The sequence below is a fragment of the Typopeltis vanoorti genome, chromosome 3 (genome assembly GCF_054136105.1).
Source record: "Typopeltis vanoorti isolate ZY-2024b chromosome 3, IOZ_Tvanoo_1.0, whole genome shotgun sequence".
Lineage (NCBI taxonomy): Eukaryota > Metazoa > Arthropoda > Arachnida > Uropygi > Thelyphonidae > Typopeltis > Typopeltis vanoorti.
This window is the reverse complement of record NC_143551.1, coordinates 54515001-54534236: the sequence shown is the minus strand read 5'-3', so window position 1 is coordinate 54534236 and position 19236 is coordinate 54515001. Positions and strand designations below refer to the sequence as shown.

General features: G+C 33.6%; 1 protein-coding gene and 1 long non-coding RNA gene across 3 annotated transcripts in view; one reads left to right on the top strand and one right to left on the bottom strand.

Annotated features, from left to right (window-relative positions):
• LOC150108162 (uncharacterized) overlaps window positions 1–2727 on the bottom strand; it is a 44483-nt gene extending 41756 nt beyond the window's left edge. Inside the window, exon 1 of the long non-coding RNA XR_016548118.1 lies at window positions 2644–2727. This is a non-coding gene — a long non-coding RNA (uncharacterized LOC150108162). The remainder of the gene's footprint in view (window positions 1–2643) is intronic.
• Window positions 1–19236, top strand: part of LOC150108161 (uncharacterized) — a 180596-nt gene that overhangs the window by 6505 nt on the left and 154855 nt on the right. The window contains exon 1 of one of the 2 annotated variants that reach the window (XM_090390614.1): window positions 16790–16853. The exons of the other annotated variant lie outside the window; for it this stretch is intronic. Coding sequence (XP_090246740.1) covers window positions 16836–16853 — 18 coding nt within the window. The 5' untranslated portion in view covers window positions 16790–16835. Of the gene's footprint in view, window positions 1–16789; window positions 16854–19236 lie in introns of those variants that run through there. 2 annotated transcript variants of the gene reach the window in all.

The following is a 19236-nucleotide window of genomic DNA, read 5'->3' as shown; positions in this document are numbered from 1 at the left end:
ATTGAATTTATTCAGTATCGAAATATATATAATATTATTTCAAAAGCTCGCTTTTTCTTTTTTAAGATTATGTTATTACAGTTATGGTCCATTATGTTTTCATATAATTTGAACTGTGGGCATCTCATCAGTAGTGAATTTTGTATTCAATCTTTGACCTCGTGCTTTATCCAGCTATGATGATGATATTGCTTCTACGTATGTCTAGATGGGACTTGGGCGACGGAATAAAAGATGAAATATGCAATTCCATTGTGTTGATCTATTACCAGGTAAAAATGAGTTAAAAGAACGGTATAAACATAAAATTTGAAAAATCTCCTTATATTTAAGTTTATTTTTATTGTGTAGTTAGGTTATTTGAAAAATCTCGCTTATAATTAAGTTTATTTAAGTTTATTTTTGTATTGTGGAGTTAGGTTAGGGTTACTACAAATTAAACTATAAATTATGTTTGTTAATTATAAAATAACATTCCTAAATGAATTAAAAAACTATGTTTTTCTTTATTTTAATACTGTGCAATTATACCTTTTCATTTTTAAATCATTTTCGGAACTCTTTTTAACCATCTCTTTCTTAAATGATCCTACAAATTTTGATATATGATATAAACGAAAATATATAATATAAATATTTATTAACTAGCTGACTCATTTTTTGTATGGGAAATTTCAATATAACTTCTATACAATTTGTAATTCTACACAATAAAAATAAACTTAATTATAAGCGAGATTTTTCTCGCTTATAATTAAGTAATATCAGTAAATTTAAATAATATTTTTTTTTATGTTTATAACGTTCTTTTAACTCATTTCTCAAAAAAAAAATATTATTTAAATTTACCTGGTAATAGATCAACAGAATATAATTGCATATTTGATCTTTTATTCTGTCGCCCGGTCGCCGTCTCCCAGTTGTCGTGTGTATACCCCCCCCCCCCCCCCGTCTAGATTGGATTTCAGCGAACTGAATTTACTCCCCCCTCCCCCTTATTCACATGGTCATTATGTGTAAAATGAGAACACTTTTATTAGAGTTCATTTCCAATACAGAATGCGCATGTGCGACATGAATTCGTTTTTTTTTCCCCATCATCTTATTTGGTTCTGTTAATAATGCATCGTGCTTTATTATGCTGCTATTTATGTTTTCAATATATCTGACGAGTTTTTAGTTGCATTTATCGGAATAATAAAGAAACATTCTCAAAGAATTCCATTTTTCACGGAAAATCAGTAATTATAGTTAATATTATTTGATCGATTGTTCTTGTTTCCTCCTACACACTCTCTTCAAAGAACCCGATTATAATTTCGCTTTGTGCGCATGCCTTCTTTTTGCTTTTACATTCTTCGCTATCCTAATAGGTTACTCTCTTCTCTTTTTATATTTGCTTTTCAATTATTTTGACGACGAATTCTTTTTTTTTATTTTTTATTTTTTATCATCATCTTTCTCTAATGAACTCTTAAGTTGTTGGAGTTAAGGGAACTGTTTTGGGGGTAATGAAATAGATGTTTCAACGAGATGGTTTCAATTATGTATGGAATAAAAAAAGTTTTTTTTTTTTTTTTACTTTCCTCGACAGTTCAAGTATTTCTACGTTAGAATCCAAATTCTTCTGTATACTCACTGTAGGTGACCCCTGGAATGCATTATCTACAATTAGGACGAAAATAAATAGAAACAAAGACTCGTCTACTGGTGCCAAGTAAAACGAGGCAGCGTTCGTTGAACGCTGCGATTTATCCCTGTCTGCTTTTCACACCATATCTGTATTTGTTCTCTTCCATGTTCTTCGCATTAAAAAAAAAAAAATATATATATATATATATATATATATATATATATATATAATTTTTTCGTTATTTCCTTCTGTTTATAATTTAGTATTTCAACTTTTTTTTTTTTTATTTAGTTTATTAAACGGGCAACGAAGGATCAATTTCTTGGCGCAGACAAAAAAACACACAAAACACTCATCCGTTTGACTCGGAAATAATTATCATGAAATAAATATCACCGACGAATTCTTGGCTGTTGATCTGTTTCTTTTAGGTAACTGGAATAATGAGGATATTTATAAGCCTTGTTTTGTACACGCAAATCACAATGGTGTGTGCGTGCGCTTGCGCGCGAGTTAAAGTCGGTTATATAGATAAATATAAACACCAAACTGCAGTGAGAGTAAACAAATTATAGTAAACATGTTTATTCAGTTTCCATGAATGGTTGATTAATCAGGGATTCTCGATATTATAATAATAATATTATTATTATTATTATTTATATTAGTCTTTTATTTAACAGTCGAAATAACTACGCCTAAAATTCAAATAACTTAAAAACGTATTGTATATCTACAATTTTTATACACAGACAAAGTTTTTAAATTTCTACGTTAAATTAGTACGCACTATTTTTAGTATATTTTATTAATTTTTATATGTTGGAAACGTATAGCGAACACTCCAGTAGAATATCGTAGATCGTGGAGATAGCGCTGGGCACTATTTCTTCAATAATAGATCGTGGAGATAGCACTATTTCTTCAATAATATATATTTTTTATTAACTAAATTAGATAATGTGGTTATAATTTCAAGTTTCTGTACTAAAGTGACTCAACAAATTTACCTTTTGGTAATTTAGATCTTGTCTGGCGATATTTGGCAACGTATCCAATATTCCAGGTAAAGCAAGACCATAATTATACTCCGCACAGCAAACTCAAGTAGTACAATGCTTTTAATGTAAATAGAAAGAACGACTTGAGTACTCCTATCAGCCATTTTTGGAACTACAAGAAAAACAGCCAATGTGTGGGGAAAATTATTTAAAGCAGTCGCTCAAACTGCCGTTGGCAAGTCAGTCTGTTCCATGTAAAAATAATAAATGTAAAATTTATTTTTTAAAAAGTTTTTAAAATATTTTAAATGATCCTATTTTAACATCAAATAATGAAACTGCAGTTGAAAAAATTAATATATTTAATATTATAAATTATTACATTAATTAATAATATTATTTATGTAAAATCATTTACAAAAATTATTCGAAACAAAATTTTGTTAATATAGATCAGCATTTCAAATATTTGTATTAGTCTGTTTTTAAGAAATGTAAAACGCTATTACTTTTTTAAAAATATATAATATAAATTTTATTTTTATTTAAACTTAGTGAAATTAATTTAGTCTGTAGTCCTGTGGAAGTGGTGTTTGCTTCAATAGTGCTAAACAGTCAGAAGAAAGGCGTTATCAAGTTCCATTCCAGTCACTGACTAGAAGAGGTTTTATTTTATCCAGTTCCTGATTAGTTGAGCTTTGGAAGAGACAAGTACAGTTTTCCTCAATAAAATTCGGGTTGTTAACCCCACAACTCATTCTAATTCAGGCAGTAATATATGAGTGTGGATCATGAGATGGCCGCAGTTACTTGCCGCACTCCTCCTTCCGGATGCTTATGAGAATCCTTGATAGCATTGAGCCAGCTATCAGCGATTTGGTATGGGTGGATGCAATATAAATATATATACATTTTAAAATGCTGAAAATAACATGTAAAAATAACATGTATACATTTATATTTTATTATTTTTTTTAGGTGTTTTAAAATATCACTATTTCGTTTTCACATTCAAATTTTGCCTTTACGGTTGTTTTATATTTTTAACTATTTTAATTCCCATCTTGTAATCTTCGCTGTATTTATTTATCGCCCTCAAAATATACATTATTTCATTATTGCATGGTTTTCATATATTTTCAACTGCGATGTTTATTTTATTTCAACTTCATATTTTAGCAAATCTTCATTAATGTGTTTTTAATCCAGTATTTATAATTTACAGTAATTATAGTGTCCAAAAAACTGTTCATTATTGCAGAGAACTCCATATTCATAAAAGCTTTGCTTATCATTTTATATTTAGCCGAAACTGCGGCATTTCTGGAGGGAATCCCTATCAGTTCCATATGACACCTACTAAACTCACCCTTCAGTTGAAAAGTCAATAAAGCGATTCGTCGTATCCAGCACGGGATATTCCAACCAAATGCAACGTTCTTCCTCACGACTGTACATTGAAATAGGAGCAGATTAAATGAAAATTTTGGATAATAAAAAGATGGATAAAAACAATTTATAATAATTGCATGCTCACTGGAATGAAACTCCTGTATGGTAATGTTCAGTTAAACTTACAAAATCCAAAGGGAGTTGTTAAAATTAGTTTGTGGTATAAAACCAGTGAAAAATCAAATAACTATAGTGATACAACTTGTTTAGCCTAACGCAAGTGACTGGTTAAAGAATTTCTTTATAAAGTGTCTCGTCAAACCGTGAGGGTTTTAATGAAAGTGGTGAGAAAACCGGTTCAAGTCCACTTAGGTTTTATTAGTTCAATTTAACATTGAAACACAACACTCTCATCCTATTAATAGAGTGATTTAGGTTTTATTAGTTCAACTTAGCAACAGTAGAATTCAGTATTTATGTTTTTGTTTGTGGCTTCGTATTATGACATTATATTGTTTGTATCTACAGACTAGGTGAATTCACGAGTAGGTCTAATTTTATTTCAGATATGATTTACTCTTCCTCTTACAAACATAGAGAAGAAACCAATGGTCAAGGAATAATGCAGAGATAAAGAAATTATTTCTCTTTATAAGGCATTGATATGTCCACACCTGAATTACTGCACTCAGGTCTGATCGCCTGGATTTCTTGGAGATGAGGAAGTGGTAGAAAAGATTCATAGGCGAGTGACCAAGTTGGTGAGTGGTGTAAGGAATGCTCCCTACATTGATAGATTGAGAGTTTGTGGGTCAAGAGGTTGGTTAGTTGATAGATGGAGAAAAGGGGATATCACTGAAACATTTAAGTTATTAAAAGGTTTTTATAAGATTGATGCAGGGGAAATATTTCACCAGTGGGATAGTAGTAGAAGAACAAGAGGTCATCCTTGGAAATTAAATAAGAGTGTGGTTAAGAAGGGTGCGAGGATTAAATTTTTCGCCCGGAGAGAGAGTGGTGAATGAATGGAATGCGTTGCCTGACTCAGTTGTGAGTGCTTTGTCAATGAGTTCAAGAAGTATGAATGATAGATATTGTATGGATAGTTTGGGTCTCCTGTGATGAGTCTACTGACTCCATGGAGATGCCCGTATAATAATACTAATAGTAATACTAATAATTTGAAATCCATGGTGCAATATTTGAATTTCCTTATGAAATACAGTATCTTTTTCCCCCCTCTCTTTTCCATAATGGTGCAGTATGTCCAAGAGGATTTATTACAATAGGATGTTTTCGTAGGAATGGGTGGCTCACCCTAGTGGACTATTATTAGAAGAAATGTATACGACCGACAGATTTGAAGGAAATCTGTCGCCATTTGGTTGAAATTGGAATGGACACGAAGTACATTTAATTTCTTGGCTGTGCGCCAAAGCTGTATTTGTGGTAACCTATCGCCATGACAACGAATTTTATAACAATTCTTTTTACCCGCTGCAGTGTGTTTATTCTGTTAAACTCCCATGACATTTATTTTCCAAATTTAGGTGTCTTTGTCGTTTGCATGTTAAGCCTAGAACTATTACAAAACATATTCATGTTCTCCCATTTGTTAACTGAGATGCCAAGTTAAATACCGCAGCCTAAGGGATTCCACAGCCGTGTATTTGTGTATTGATGTTTTTTCCCCCTCTTTGTTGTTAAGCTCAACCTAGTCTTCAAACTGTATCTAGGGAAAAAGTAAAGCATGCAACAAGCAGTGTGATATTTGTTTCGGGTTACTTTTGATGGATGCTTCGTTAGTACTTGTTTGTCTTGAAAGTACAGTTCGTCTTTAGTTTTATCCAGGCCGTTTCTCGTGCCAACGTACACTTGGAATATAAATTAGCGTTTTAGAACAACGTGCTTATTTGCTTTTGCATCGTTTGATATCACTGGATTTTGTTACTTTACCTTCATATGTCAGTGTGTAGCGATAACCTTTGTATTGCGCCCTTGGGATTTATAAAGCCGCTAGACATTATTTATTTCAGTGGTATTTTGTGGGGGAAAAAACTAGGCATTTACCATTTGAATTTAATTCATATGGTAAATACCTAGGTAAATGGTAAATTACACATAAAATCTTAAATATAAATAATAAACCCGTTAACGCCTTTCATTCTACAAAGCAAATAGGCGGAGCTGTTTACTTCTAACATTTGAAAAGCATTTTAAGCGGAATAAATTTTTCTTCCATTATTTTGTTTTCTGTTATCAAATGGCAGAAAAATAAAGACATAAACGTAAAATGTTAACTGTTTGAGATTTAGAAATAATAATTTTTCGGTTGTTACGTAAAGATAATGTTTAGACATCTAATAGTTAATTTCAGTAGATTCTATATTATGCTTTTCTGAGTTGTAATTGTGGACATGCTAACATGACTCTCTCAGTTATGCACTTTGGTGTGATCAGATATCCAGTGTCTTATTATATTGGTGGAATGATGCTAGAAGAACTGATCAAGTAAAGAGATCTTTAGTAGGAAGTCGAAGTTCAGGGACCATGTAAGCAAAGATTACAAATAAATCAGAGGATAATTGCGATGCTGAAAGGAACATTGACAAGCAAATCATTTTGCCTCCTTACAAGGGTTTGATACTTCACCTGAACAAATCTAATCTACTTTCCGAAGTGATGCAGATACGGTGAGAGGGTGCAAAGAAAAGTCTTGAAGATGATATGGGGACTGCAGAATGTAAATAACGAGGACAGATTGAGTATTTATGGACAGTAAACAGAAGAAAAAGGTGGTAAACGATAGAATAGAGACCTACAAACTTTCTTAAGTTTTTAGGACACCAGTAGATGAAGTTTTTTTTTATTTTATGGAGGATGGGAAGAGGGAATCTGTAGAAGTTACGAATTAATGCAGTAGAAAGGAATGAGAGCTAGATATTTCTCTCATAGAACGGTACATAATTGGAATAGCTTAACTTCGGAAGTCGTGAATGCAGAGGGTGTCAATTAAATTCAAGAAAAGATATAGCAGCTGGTGCGGGTGATATGTGGCCTCTGTTGATGGCTTCCTGATTCCCCAGAGGTCTCTGGTGGCAGTAGTAGTAGTAATAATAATAACTAAGCAACACATGCTTCTTCAATGTTTCAGTCTCCGGCACTTTCTTACATTTATGAGTTGTGAGGGGGGGGAGAAAGAAATTAAATTACCGTTACCTTTATAAATAATTATACCATTACTCCCAAGGAACATACTAAAAACAAGTGCAAAATTATTTAAAAAGTAAGAGAAAATAAAGATAGTTGTAATAGATACTCGTTTCTAGTAGAACCTTTCCATTTGATTGTAGCTTGTTGATATTTTTAAATAAAAGTCGAAAAGGCTCTGCATAAGAGGAAATCTTCTAAATCATTTACCACAAACTAAGAGAAGAGATGAAGAAATTGCTTCGTTGTTTATATTTCAGATTTATCAAACATAAAACACAGCCTACTTATGATTATATTAGTCCCAGTTGTTACACAATAAACTTCGTTCATTTATTTTCATTGTTTTCTTCACTGGTTTTTTAATCTTTCCTCCAGTGGAGTCTGCAGTTAAACTCCTGCAGCATTAATAAACTTCATTATCTATATTAATTATAGATATAGATAACTATAGTTAATATATTAACTATATTCGTCTTCGTTATCTTTTAAACAAATTCTTCACTGCATTACAATCAACAGCTAATCATTTTTATCATGATATAATCCTTTATTTACCTACTTAAACAATGAAATACAAAATAAGTAGTATATTGTCGACAATTTCAGAAAATCAGCACTCCGGTTTTTCCAGCTATTAATATTCATCAATTTTAAATATGCCTATGTATCTCTCCGAGAATGATGACCTTCCTCCACAGTGCTAGACAGCCAGAAGAAAGGCCATTATAGGTTTGACTCTAGTAGCAGGTTAGGCGAACTTTTCCTAGAATTTTTCCCCCAGCCAATTCCAGAGTTTGTCGATTTTTGGTACAGGCAAGTAGTTTTCTTTCCCAGTAACTCAGCTACCCCACAACTTAAAAAATCGACCATAGAACTTATATTATTTCAGAGAATAATATATACATATTAGGATGTAGGACCATAAGATGGTTGTAGTTGTCTATATAGCACTCTCTCCCCTAATATCCCTTGAAATCGCAGATGGCCTTGGACTAAGCTGTCGGTGACGGCTAAGAGTGGAGACCAATTGTCCTTCGATCTTCCAAAAGTAAGTTAAGGTTTACCTCACCCCTGGGTAGGTAGAGGGAATAAAAAGCATTAGTGATTTGTTTTTACTTCTTTTATTTTTAAAATATATGATGCTGATATTGAGCTCTAAGTTGTTGTTTTTTTAATAACTATTCGTTTTGATTGTGACAGAAATAAAAATGAACATAACTTCAATCCTTTGATGCCGTTCTTATATGAAATATTCTTTATTAATCTTTTACTTCTCTAAAAATTTCTGAACAATTGCAAGAATTTTAATTCAAGTAAATGTTTCTTATAAGTAATCTGCATTGTTGCATCGGACTGAAGTAAAATACAGTGCATATAATTTTTTAAATTTAAAACATCATCAATTTCCTGATATGTACTCTCATAAGATGTATAGGATTATATGATAATATTGCCACAGTACTGTCATACTAAGAAAGAGCTGTCACAGTACTGTACTACTTACTATTATTACAGAAACAAACTTGATGATAAACTTAATGAAATATTTAAAACAGTCGATTTAAATTTTAGTAATTTATAAAGTTATTTTAATAAAATAATAAATGGTGCACTAATTCTTCTTTCAATTAAACGCTTTACGAGCTCTGAATTTTATAAAGCTTGATGAGGATTGAAAACGTACTGTTTAGACTTCAGAGTAGGAGGTTCCAGATGATCTAACCCTTACCTTATCCGCGATATTAAATGTCTATAAGTTCCAGTCTTTAGCTGGTGAGATTGCTGTAAAAATAATAAATAAATAAATAAAATGAGCCGATGTTTTCTACTATGATCCTATTCACATGTTATATATTATTTAATGGCGTTTTGGGAGTGAGGAGTTCAGCATATAGGATAGCCATCTCTCAAATGACAGAGAACATTTCAAGAAACCTAAGCTGGAAACATCTGCATGGTCTGCTAAAGAAGAATGATATTAAACTACTCATTAAAGATGATATCTAAAAGTATGCTTTGAAATCCAACACCATCAAACCAAGTTCATTGCATAAAGTTCTGTGTAAGTTATAAATGAAAGAGGCTGTGGAATATCTAAAAGTAGTTCAGCGTTGAAGGAGGAAAAAAACATTTGTTTCAATAGAATAATTTCAGCTGTCGAAGAACAAATATGACATCGTGAATATTTCTGTCTCAATGCTGCTCCGATTTATGGATTAGAACATCCTTGAGTCGATAAGAAATGCAATGAAAAGTATCTGCTGTATTAGTTACTTCCTCCCCCCCCCCCCCAATTAAGATAATGATGCTTTTTTTTTTCTGTTGATTGCATGAGGTTTGGTCTGGGAATGTTTCGGAGAAAATGTATGGAATCCTTGACCTTCCCTTTTATTGAGGAACAGAAAAGAACAAGATGATGTCAGTTTCCGATTGATGAATGGAAGCCAAAGAGAAAGATGTGGATGGTTTCTCTGACTCAGCTATTGTTTGCACCAATATGAATGCAACTTCACAACAACTTGAATACAGTGATGTATTGATGAGGTGAATGACATGGCAGTCGCTTGATATATTTTGAAAAATCTGATTGTTAAGCTGGACTGATCTGAAACATGTTAAATTGGACTAATATGATGAATGTAGAAGCAATTTCATGTTTCTGCTTGAATGCCGCTTCTAATGTAGAAACTAAATCCGAAATTAAAATTTCGTAAAAATGTTTCAATGATGAAGAAACAAGCACTCTGCATGAAAGTTAATACGGTATCTTATATCAGTTTTGGAAGCATACGAGAGTGTGCTGAAAAGTTGTTATAATCACCATGAAGGAATTGAGGTAGAACCATATAACTGATACATTATTGCAACAGTTGTTACAACACTTCTACATCATTTGCAATCCTCTGAGAAAAAAGTATTTCTCTTGTTGTACAAACCAGTCCTCAGGCACATTTGACTTCATCATCTGTGGTAAATTTTGTTCCTTTCAACTGTTTTCTTTATATTTGGGAATAGGAAATATTCAGATGGGGCCAGGTTTGGCGAACAGGGTGGGTGAGGCAGACATGGAAAGCCCAAGTTGTGTATTTCTGTTGGGTTTCGTGTGAGCAGGTGCGTTGTCCTGCACAAGCAACACGCTTCTGCTCAGTTTCCTGCGGCGTTTTTTCTTCAGTACCTAATTCATTTCTTTCAGAGTTGTTGAATAAACTGTTACTGTCACAGTTTCACTTTTTTTTTTCTTGAGTACTCGGTTAGGATTACACCATCCGTATCCCAGACAATTGCAAGAACCTTCACTGTTGACTTTTGGATTCGGAACTTCTTTGGCTGTGGCGAACCTTTGTATCTCTACTCCATTGACAGTTGTTTGGTCTCTGGGTCATAGTGATGTAACCATGTTTCATCAACAGTCACAACACGAGCCAAAAATTTGCACCTGATTTCTGAAAATGACCCAAAATCCCTTGGGATGACAGCACACGGTCTCTCTTTTGGTCGGCATTCAAACATTTCGAGATCCACTTCGCTGAGAGCTTCTGCATCTCCAGATGTTGGTGAATAATGACAACTCGTTCCCCGAATATCCCCAGAGTCTTTGCAATGTTTTTGGTTGGTATTCATCTATCATCAAGAATCATGGCATGCACTGCATCGATGTTTTCAGGTATGATCGCTGTGAAAGGTCTTCCTGACCTGGGGGATATTGTCTCAGGATGCCGGGTTTTAAACTTGGCCACCCATCTAGCAACTGTTGGATATGCTGAAGCACAGGCCCCTAAAGTCTCACACAAAGTTTGGTGAATGTCAGTTGCAGACTTTTCTTGTGGCACGAAAAACTTGATGACGGCTCTTACTTCTGTCTTCAAATTTCTTCAAACCTCTGACCTGTTTTCTTATATATCCTAAAAGAGAAAAAAAAATTATTACACTTCAATGAAACATGGAGAGGGGGGATAAAAGGGTTTTTAGATATGTTCTCACTTGTGGTTATATCAGTTGCTTTAATATTTTTTGTTCTAGGTGTTTCAGCGTCCCCCCCTCGTAATTCCAAACGTAGGTGCATTCAAGTTATACAGTTTTCCAAATTTCTTAATTGCAAAGCAACAGAAATTCTTTATTTGAACACTTGGAGATAGAACAAGTTCTAGATCTTCATGAGTGATCTGTTTGATGTGAATTGTATCGTAGTTCCTGATTTATTTGCTTGAGTGAACGAAGTTTTGATTTATTCCAATAAGAACGCAGTTTCCAGACGGCTATTCTTCGCCATTGTTACTACTTGTTAGGAAAGCCTTTCGGCTCAAGGTTTGTTCTTAAGGTGTATCAGAGAAATGGCTGGAAATTCATATCGTTATATATGAACATGGATGAAAAATGCTGGCTTCGAGCCATTAGTACCACGAATGGGATAAGAGTTAGTCCCAACCATTCAAAGAGTTTAAATATCGATGCAGACTAACTGGAATTAAACAGAGATGCAATTCCATCGCCTCTGAGTGAGTAAAATTAATTGTGTCCAGTGCAACTAGCAGTGTGTATTCTCGATAATGTATTTCCTGTATAGGTGAGGATAGTTGACACTCCTTGAGCGATAGGTTTTGGAATTGTAACCAGCTTTCGGTTAACACCTTTCACCATCGCACATTTATTGCTTTTGGCGTACCAGACGCCAGTTGACGATTATACTGCAAACCTCCTGCCATGTTACTTCTAATTCTAACTATATTATTTGTATGTTATGTACTGCGGGTGATTTTTCTGAAATGCAGAGTTAAACATCTGAGTTTCTTTCAGAGGAAAACAATGAACATAATTTTCTAATTGATCTTTGCAAAGATCGATCAATTCACTAACCTGCTGTAAAAATCTAGAAGAAAGTTCCTCATCAGTAGTTAGAACAGAACACGTTATTGTTATTTATGTTAATAATATTGTTTTTACCATTTTCATTATAAAAAAACCTCTGTGTTACTTCTTACCGCTTTTCTTGCCATAACATTACACAACTTTCAATGATGGTCCATCGTTCTCCCCATTATTTTCCGGTTCTGTTATCTCAGTCGACAACAGCGATTCGCTTTGGGGTGTTGGAAAGTTATGTGTTCGAATCCCGTTTAGATATGAAGGAGCTTTATAAGAACTTTTTCAGTTATCCGATCTGATATGGAGGTGTAAGAATCTTTCATCCCCGGGGATCTCCACCTGCTCTGTGGAGATCCCTGCAGTGTCCATACGTAAGTTCCTCTCAACAGCTTGTCTTGTTCATATCCCTCCCTCTTCCGCCCATTCATGACGTCGCCTGTAAGCTACATTCTTTTAGCCCAAGGTTTCCCAAACATATTTTTCCGTGGCCCGGTTATTTTAATACTTCATCTTCGTGACCCACTAAACATTTTATGGCCAATAGGTAAAATAAAACCGATTTGAATGTTCATAGAGTTTTCATTTATTATTATTATAATAAAGAAGCATTTACCCTTACAAAAACATAAAGAAAACTAAAACCAAGTAATTTATTAATGAGAAGTGTGATGCTGTTGTTTGTTAACTAGAAACTTCAGGTTTGGAGGAAAAGATGAAACCTTTATTCTTAAATCCGGTTCGACTTCCAATCGGTTTCTATATTTATTTTTTAGAAAAACCAGTGTTGAAAAGCCTTTTTCACACTTATAGGTTGTGACAAAAGGCATTAGAAATTTTATCGCAACCCGGCATTTAGCTTTCGTAACCCGGTGCCGGGTCGTGACCCACCATTTGGGAAACGCTGTTTTAGTCCATTCTTATTACTAATAATATTACTTTTGTTAACTATCTCTGAACTTTCCTCACGGTTTGGATTACTCAGGTGACCTAATCTTCGCAGTAATCCAGATGTGGCCAATATCTTATACAGTGGCGCTACCACATCGTTGCCTCTACTTGTTGATCTTTCTCGTCATTAAAGCAATTATCTATTCTTCTCTACCTTTGGAACGTGTTCCGTTAACTACCGTTCCTTAACTATAGAATCAATAATCCTTTGACATCTTTACTTCCCGTAATATAATACACCGACATATAAAGCTACCATTGCTATCCCAATTATTACATTGCCAGCGTACTCAAAAACTCTTGAAGGCACTAGGCAATCCTTTACCACTTCTTCAGTTTTTCATTTTCCAGAAACAACGGAATATCCCCTCCCCTCCCTTCCTTCCCAAATATCATTGATATACAGATTGAATAATGGCCGTTATCTTACTAAGGTGACAAGCGGAATACGGGATCCTACTTACTCCACTTATCACCTTCTTCCTTAGACAATACGTGGTGATATCCAGTCAGCCATTCCTCAGTCTTCTCTATTAACCCATTATACACTGTGTCTTAATTTAAATACCAACTTGCCATGTAGAAATATGTCAAAAGCAATTTGTGAAAGTCTAGGAGGATTAGAGTAATGCTGAAATAACTTGATTATAAAATGTAACCAGATTACTAAAACAAGATCTTTCTTAACAGATCCATGTTGATTTCCATAGAAAATCTGGCCATCATTCCATTCTTCTTGTTTCCCACCCTAACAAACTTTTCCATCGCTCCCACTTCAAAAAATGCATACGTCTGTAATTTGATAGCACGATCCTTTTGCAATAACAATATCTTATTCTCTTTCCAATTCTCAGGAACCCTTCCAGTTGCTAAACTCTCACCAGGAAACAAAGGCAATGGCATAGTTTTCTTCATCGCATTGCTGCAAAATGCATGCAGAGATCTCATCCAGCCACTGGCTTATTACATCCAAATTATTAAAAATTCGAAACATCTCTGACTCGGCCACCTCTAGTTCCTCCACTCCGTAATATCATCTCTATTTACATTGAATATCCAGGAGTAATTTCACTATATTTTCTTTTCTAATTACTTTATTACCATCGCCGCCGACCAAGGCCATGATTCCATAATCATTTGTTCTCTCTTGTTGCGTAATAAAAATTCATTCTTTGGAGTTTACTTTAGCCTACTTAACGAGCTGCTTCTGATTCTTGCCAGAATTTATTGGTTATCGCAACAGCCTTTTTCCCAGCTATACATTTCGAACTACAGTCCTGTTTATCAGTTCGTATTTCAAAGTAATGCGAAAAATATTTTTTTTTTCCCGAAGAAAAGTTCTGTTCGAGCATTCCATTCCATATAATATTTTAAATATTTTACAGAATGTACATGGATAAATAACGGTTTCGGTATTTCTAGGATTTCATATCTTATTTTAACATACAGATCTTTTCGATTGTATGAATCAGTTAAGGATTTGTTACTTTATTTCATCATATGCCAGGCTGGTTAGCCAAGTGGTTAGCATATCCGCTCTCCAACCAACAGGCTGGTTGCGTGTTATTTGAATGTCGTTGCAGGCATGGATATATGTGATTGTCTTAAAATGGTGAGATGCATTTGACTCCCGTTGTTAGACCACCGCTATGTTTATTGAAGGTCCGAATGACGTGAACTTTCATGTTTAGTGTCTACAGCAGTGTTTATGAATCCGTTAAAAATAATAAAAATTAATAAAAACTTACTAAGCCAACTTAGTACTAATAATAATAGTAAATGATTATTATTATTGAAACACTTGCTTCATTAAAAGAAATGCAATTTGCATATTGACACCCTCATTTTATAGACACTGTGTTGGAAATTAAGTTAAAATTTAAAATAAAAAACCGTGGCATGGAACCAAGCGCTTCGTTGCTGATACCACAAGCAACGTGGGTTGAATGTTATACGGGCTTGTATTAGTTCTCAATTGTTTCACAAATTGCATTTTTTTAGGTAGGATTTCTACTGGTTAAAGCCAAGTGATGTGAGCTCAACTCTTCACTCGGAATTAGGCTTTTATTGACCGATTCGCGAACAAAACTACTGAAATTCAATGGGATTATATGAGATTCTCTCTTTTCTTGGTATAGTTTCCCATTTATAGGATGGATTTAATCCTACAAATAAATGATTTCCAATACGCTCCCCGAGGTTCCCTCTTTTGTTCAGTGTTTCTATGTCAAGATTATCCTCGTATTTTTATCATCCATGAAATTTTTATTTAATTTCTTTGTTTATTATTTATTTTCAACTAGATAAACCATAAATTACAAGTAGGACAACTAGAAGTTACATTATTTGAAGCAAGCGTTTCGTGTTAATACATCGAATTCCACAACAGGTTTATGCCCTTATATTTCCCTATACTCGAGTGTGAAAAGTATATATTTTGCTTTTTCTTATTATAATAATTTGGAGAAACCCTAAATAAAATGGCGTTTAAAAGTTTATTCAATATATTGTTAAATTCGTCGGCTTTTTTTAGATTTGTTTATTTACGAGTGTGTCCTTTTTATAAGTGAATGAACGATGACCTGATATCGACAGTATATGGGAAAAAAGAAATAATTTAAAAAATAAAACGCCAATTTTTTCTTTTATACAGATATGCTCTGCCTAGACATTGCAGTCTTGACATCTGTGATTGGTTTCTTATTTTAGTAATAATCCTCTGCTGTCGATCGCATGTCCGATGTTCAGTGGCGATACACTGTTTACTGGGTTTTGCCCACAAAGTCGTGTAGTAGGTTTTTTTTTTTTTTTTTCCTTCTCCAGTGTGGGATGTTGCAAGTTTTTTTTTTTTTTTTTTTTTTTTTTTTTTTCCTGAATGGTAAAAATCGCTATGATGTGTCCAACGACAGCCGCATGCTGTTGTAAGTCTGTCAGCATTCCACTTGTATCTAGCTGGATTCTAACAATGTGGTTGCTATAACAACCTAGTTCGTCAGCTATCATTTAGGCTGTTATGTTGGCGCTAAAAAAAAAAGCGGTGCATCATATACAGGACAGTAAATTAGATACCATTAAAGATCTAAAGGAGTGTCTTGCTATAGCTTTCGTTTAATCTTTAGTTTTTAATAAATTTTAGTGGATAAAAATAAATGCGACTAGACTACTAGGATTGTGCAAAAATGTGGATTTACTTTAAAAAAAACAACAGTTTCAGCAATTTTATAAATCGTTTTAAGATAGATTAATCTGCTCTTAGACTTGAAAGTTAACAGAAAGAAATCATTTCACCTGATGCATTTATTATCCATTAAAATACCCTTCTGTGACGTCTTTGGAAGCCTTGAATCAAATTAAAAATATATTGCATACATCGCATTTTAGTAATTCACTATAATAAATTTCACTTATTTTTGCCCCAAAAAAACAAACTGTAACCATTAAATAAACGAAGTTGTAATTTAGAATAAACTGTCAAGCCATTCCTTTAATATGAACCATATTCGTAAAGAATTTTATCTCGAATTATTATTTCGAAAGTTTAGAAATTTCATTATCATTTGCAAAAGTCGATTAGCCGAAGCGCCTCTACAGGCAAAATCGTCTGTAAATATAATTTGTTTGTTTCTTAGAAACGGCAGGCTCGTGGAATGTAGTGCGTGTTTTGAACGTCGAAATCGTGTTCTCGCACAACTAGTGACTAAAAATATTGCATTCTCATTATTCGGTTGTGAAATAATGTGTGTACTTCTTTGTGATAGTACTTTTATATGTAGCAGCCCTTAAATATGGATTTCTTCATAACGGTATATTTTAATAACAGATATAATTGATTTGATCGAGATTTGTGAAATATAAATACAATATTATTATTCAACAGTAGTACCGCTTTACGTTAGTCAGTACCAAACGATTTTATAAGCAGCGCTACTGCTCATGCTCCAGTTTATATATCTACAAAATGAAAATAAATACGTTTTATTAGAAAAATAATTTAGCATAATAACGAATCTTTTTCCAGATGATTTATCATTATGTTACATTATGAGAGTAAACAGTTAGTAGCGAATATTAATCTCGTTAGAGCTCGCCTAAATTGTTTTTTTAGATTCTGCCTTTATACCTAAATTATAGCGGATGGGTGATATCAAAACATGGTTAAGGTATAGTCATAAACGTAATATTTATATTATTTGTCCTAACTGATCAAATAAATCGCTGAAATAAAATACAGTATTTAAACTTTATCTAGGTAAATGCTTTATACTCGAATACTGTTTTAAATATAAACGGTATGCAAAAATTAAATTTATCTTAAAATGATGATGTAATCATTACGTAACATCCTGAAACAAGGCGACTAGATTTCGTCTGTTGTATTATATAATATATAGGCTAATACCAGAATGCGCTGTGTACGTTGTACGGCTGGCTACTTGGGATTTATTTCATTCATTCTTTGGGACAATTTGGGGGACTGGTTTTCATGCTTCGTAGTTAATTCCCCCACCCTCTAATTTTAGGAATATCAGTGCTTTCGTCTATTCTCCTATTAAAAATATGCATTTATCTGACAGCGGCTTTCCCTAACATAATTAGTAACAATTAACGTACTAAGAAAATGTACTGAGAATGGAAGAAGTCACCCACCTTTCTTAGAGGTTAGGATAGGAAATCGCCTGCTGATAAAAAAAAATTAGAATAAAATGATTAATCACTCATTTTTGAAGCTATAAATATATCCTGGCATATCATCCAATTGGGTTTTTTTTCCTTCAAATGCCCCCCCCTCCCCCCCCACAATGAAATGCTGAAACCTGTGTTGTCTTTCTTTTCAACCTAATGGTCGGTGAGGTAGTAATGCACTTTACTAGGCATAGGCATTAAATACCAATAACATTCTGTGTCTGTAGATATATGGATCCATGAGGCTAGTTTGCCTGTTTTGAGGGAAGAAAAATCCAAGTTTGCGGGAGTGGGAAAACTCTCCACGTTCGTATGAGAGTTCGATGACTATTATTCCATTTCGCAAAAATTACACTGCCTAACATAAATATTTACAGATTTTAGTTTAATTAATTTTTTTTTTTGCATACTATCCATATAGAAAACAGTATTTAGACACGGTTATCATTAGCTAAAATGCATACTTGGTCTTATTGAGATTTACTTTTTTTTTTCAGAATCTGCCACCAAGACTTCTAGACTCATTTTTCATGTAATCGATAAATTTTCTAATTTCCTTTTTACTTTTGCAAGCGTAACATTAACATAGAAACAGTAAATAAGTATTAAAAAACAAAGGAGGAGGATGTTTCGTCATACAGTTGTTTTGTTTATATAGTTTTTTTTTTATACAGAATTATTTCTGAAATGAAAACATGTTAATATGAATGTCTAATAGAGCGTTTTACCGCTGTTATCAATTGCTCCTTTATTGTGTATTTTTTCGCAAACGCATTCCGATGCCCTTATCCCCCCCCCGCCCCACCATCATAGTGAACAATTTGAAACTTTAGGCGTATTATAAAGTGGAACAACTGCTGAAGTGTGTATGAATTCTTAGAGATATGATAGTAGCTGATAAAAGAAAAACAAAAGAAGGCTTTTTTACTTAAATATAAAGAGCCAACAGGCTTCATTTCGGCGGTATAATGAATAATTTAAATAATGAAGGTTTTTTTTTGTGTGTGTGCCAGTTCCTCTCGCGAATGATTGTAAATCCTTAGCCAACTCAACGGTACATTGGTAATGCTATGGATGAGTGAAGGGTAAAGCATTTGAATCCTGCTTCAGAAGCCAAACACGGTGTATTTTTAAGGCACTTCAGGTCTATGAAACAAGATGCTTGTCTCACACTGGTCTATAAAATTCCTCTACCACCTAAAGATATTTACAAACATCCATGTCACACTATGATGATTGGAACCTACGTCATAGGTTGGAGAATACAGAATTTACAGAAGCTTCTGTATGCCTGTGCTATAGTAAACTTAAAACTTTCTAGTGAAAGCACCAAATGCAAGAAGAAGAAAAAAGGGGCAACATTTCAACGCATTGCGTTGAAACATCACGAAGACTGAATCGGGCTATGGAATCGGGCTCATGTACCAGCTTATAATGAAAACTCGTATAAAGCACTTGTTGTGAGGAAAATTTCAAAAGAAAAATTAGTGTGACTCTTATAGT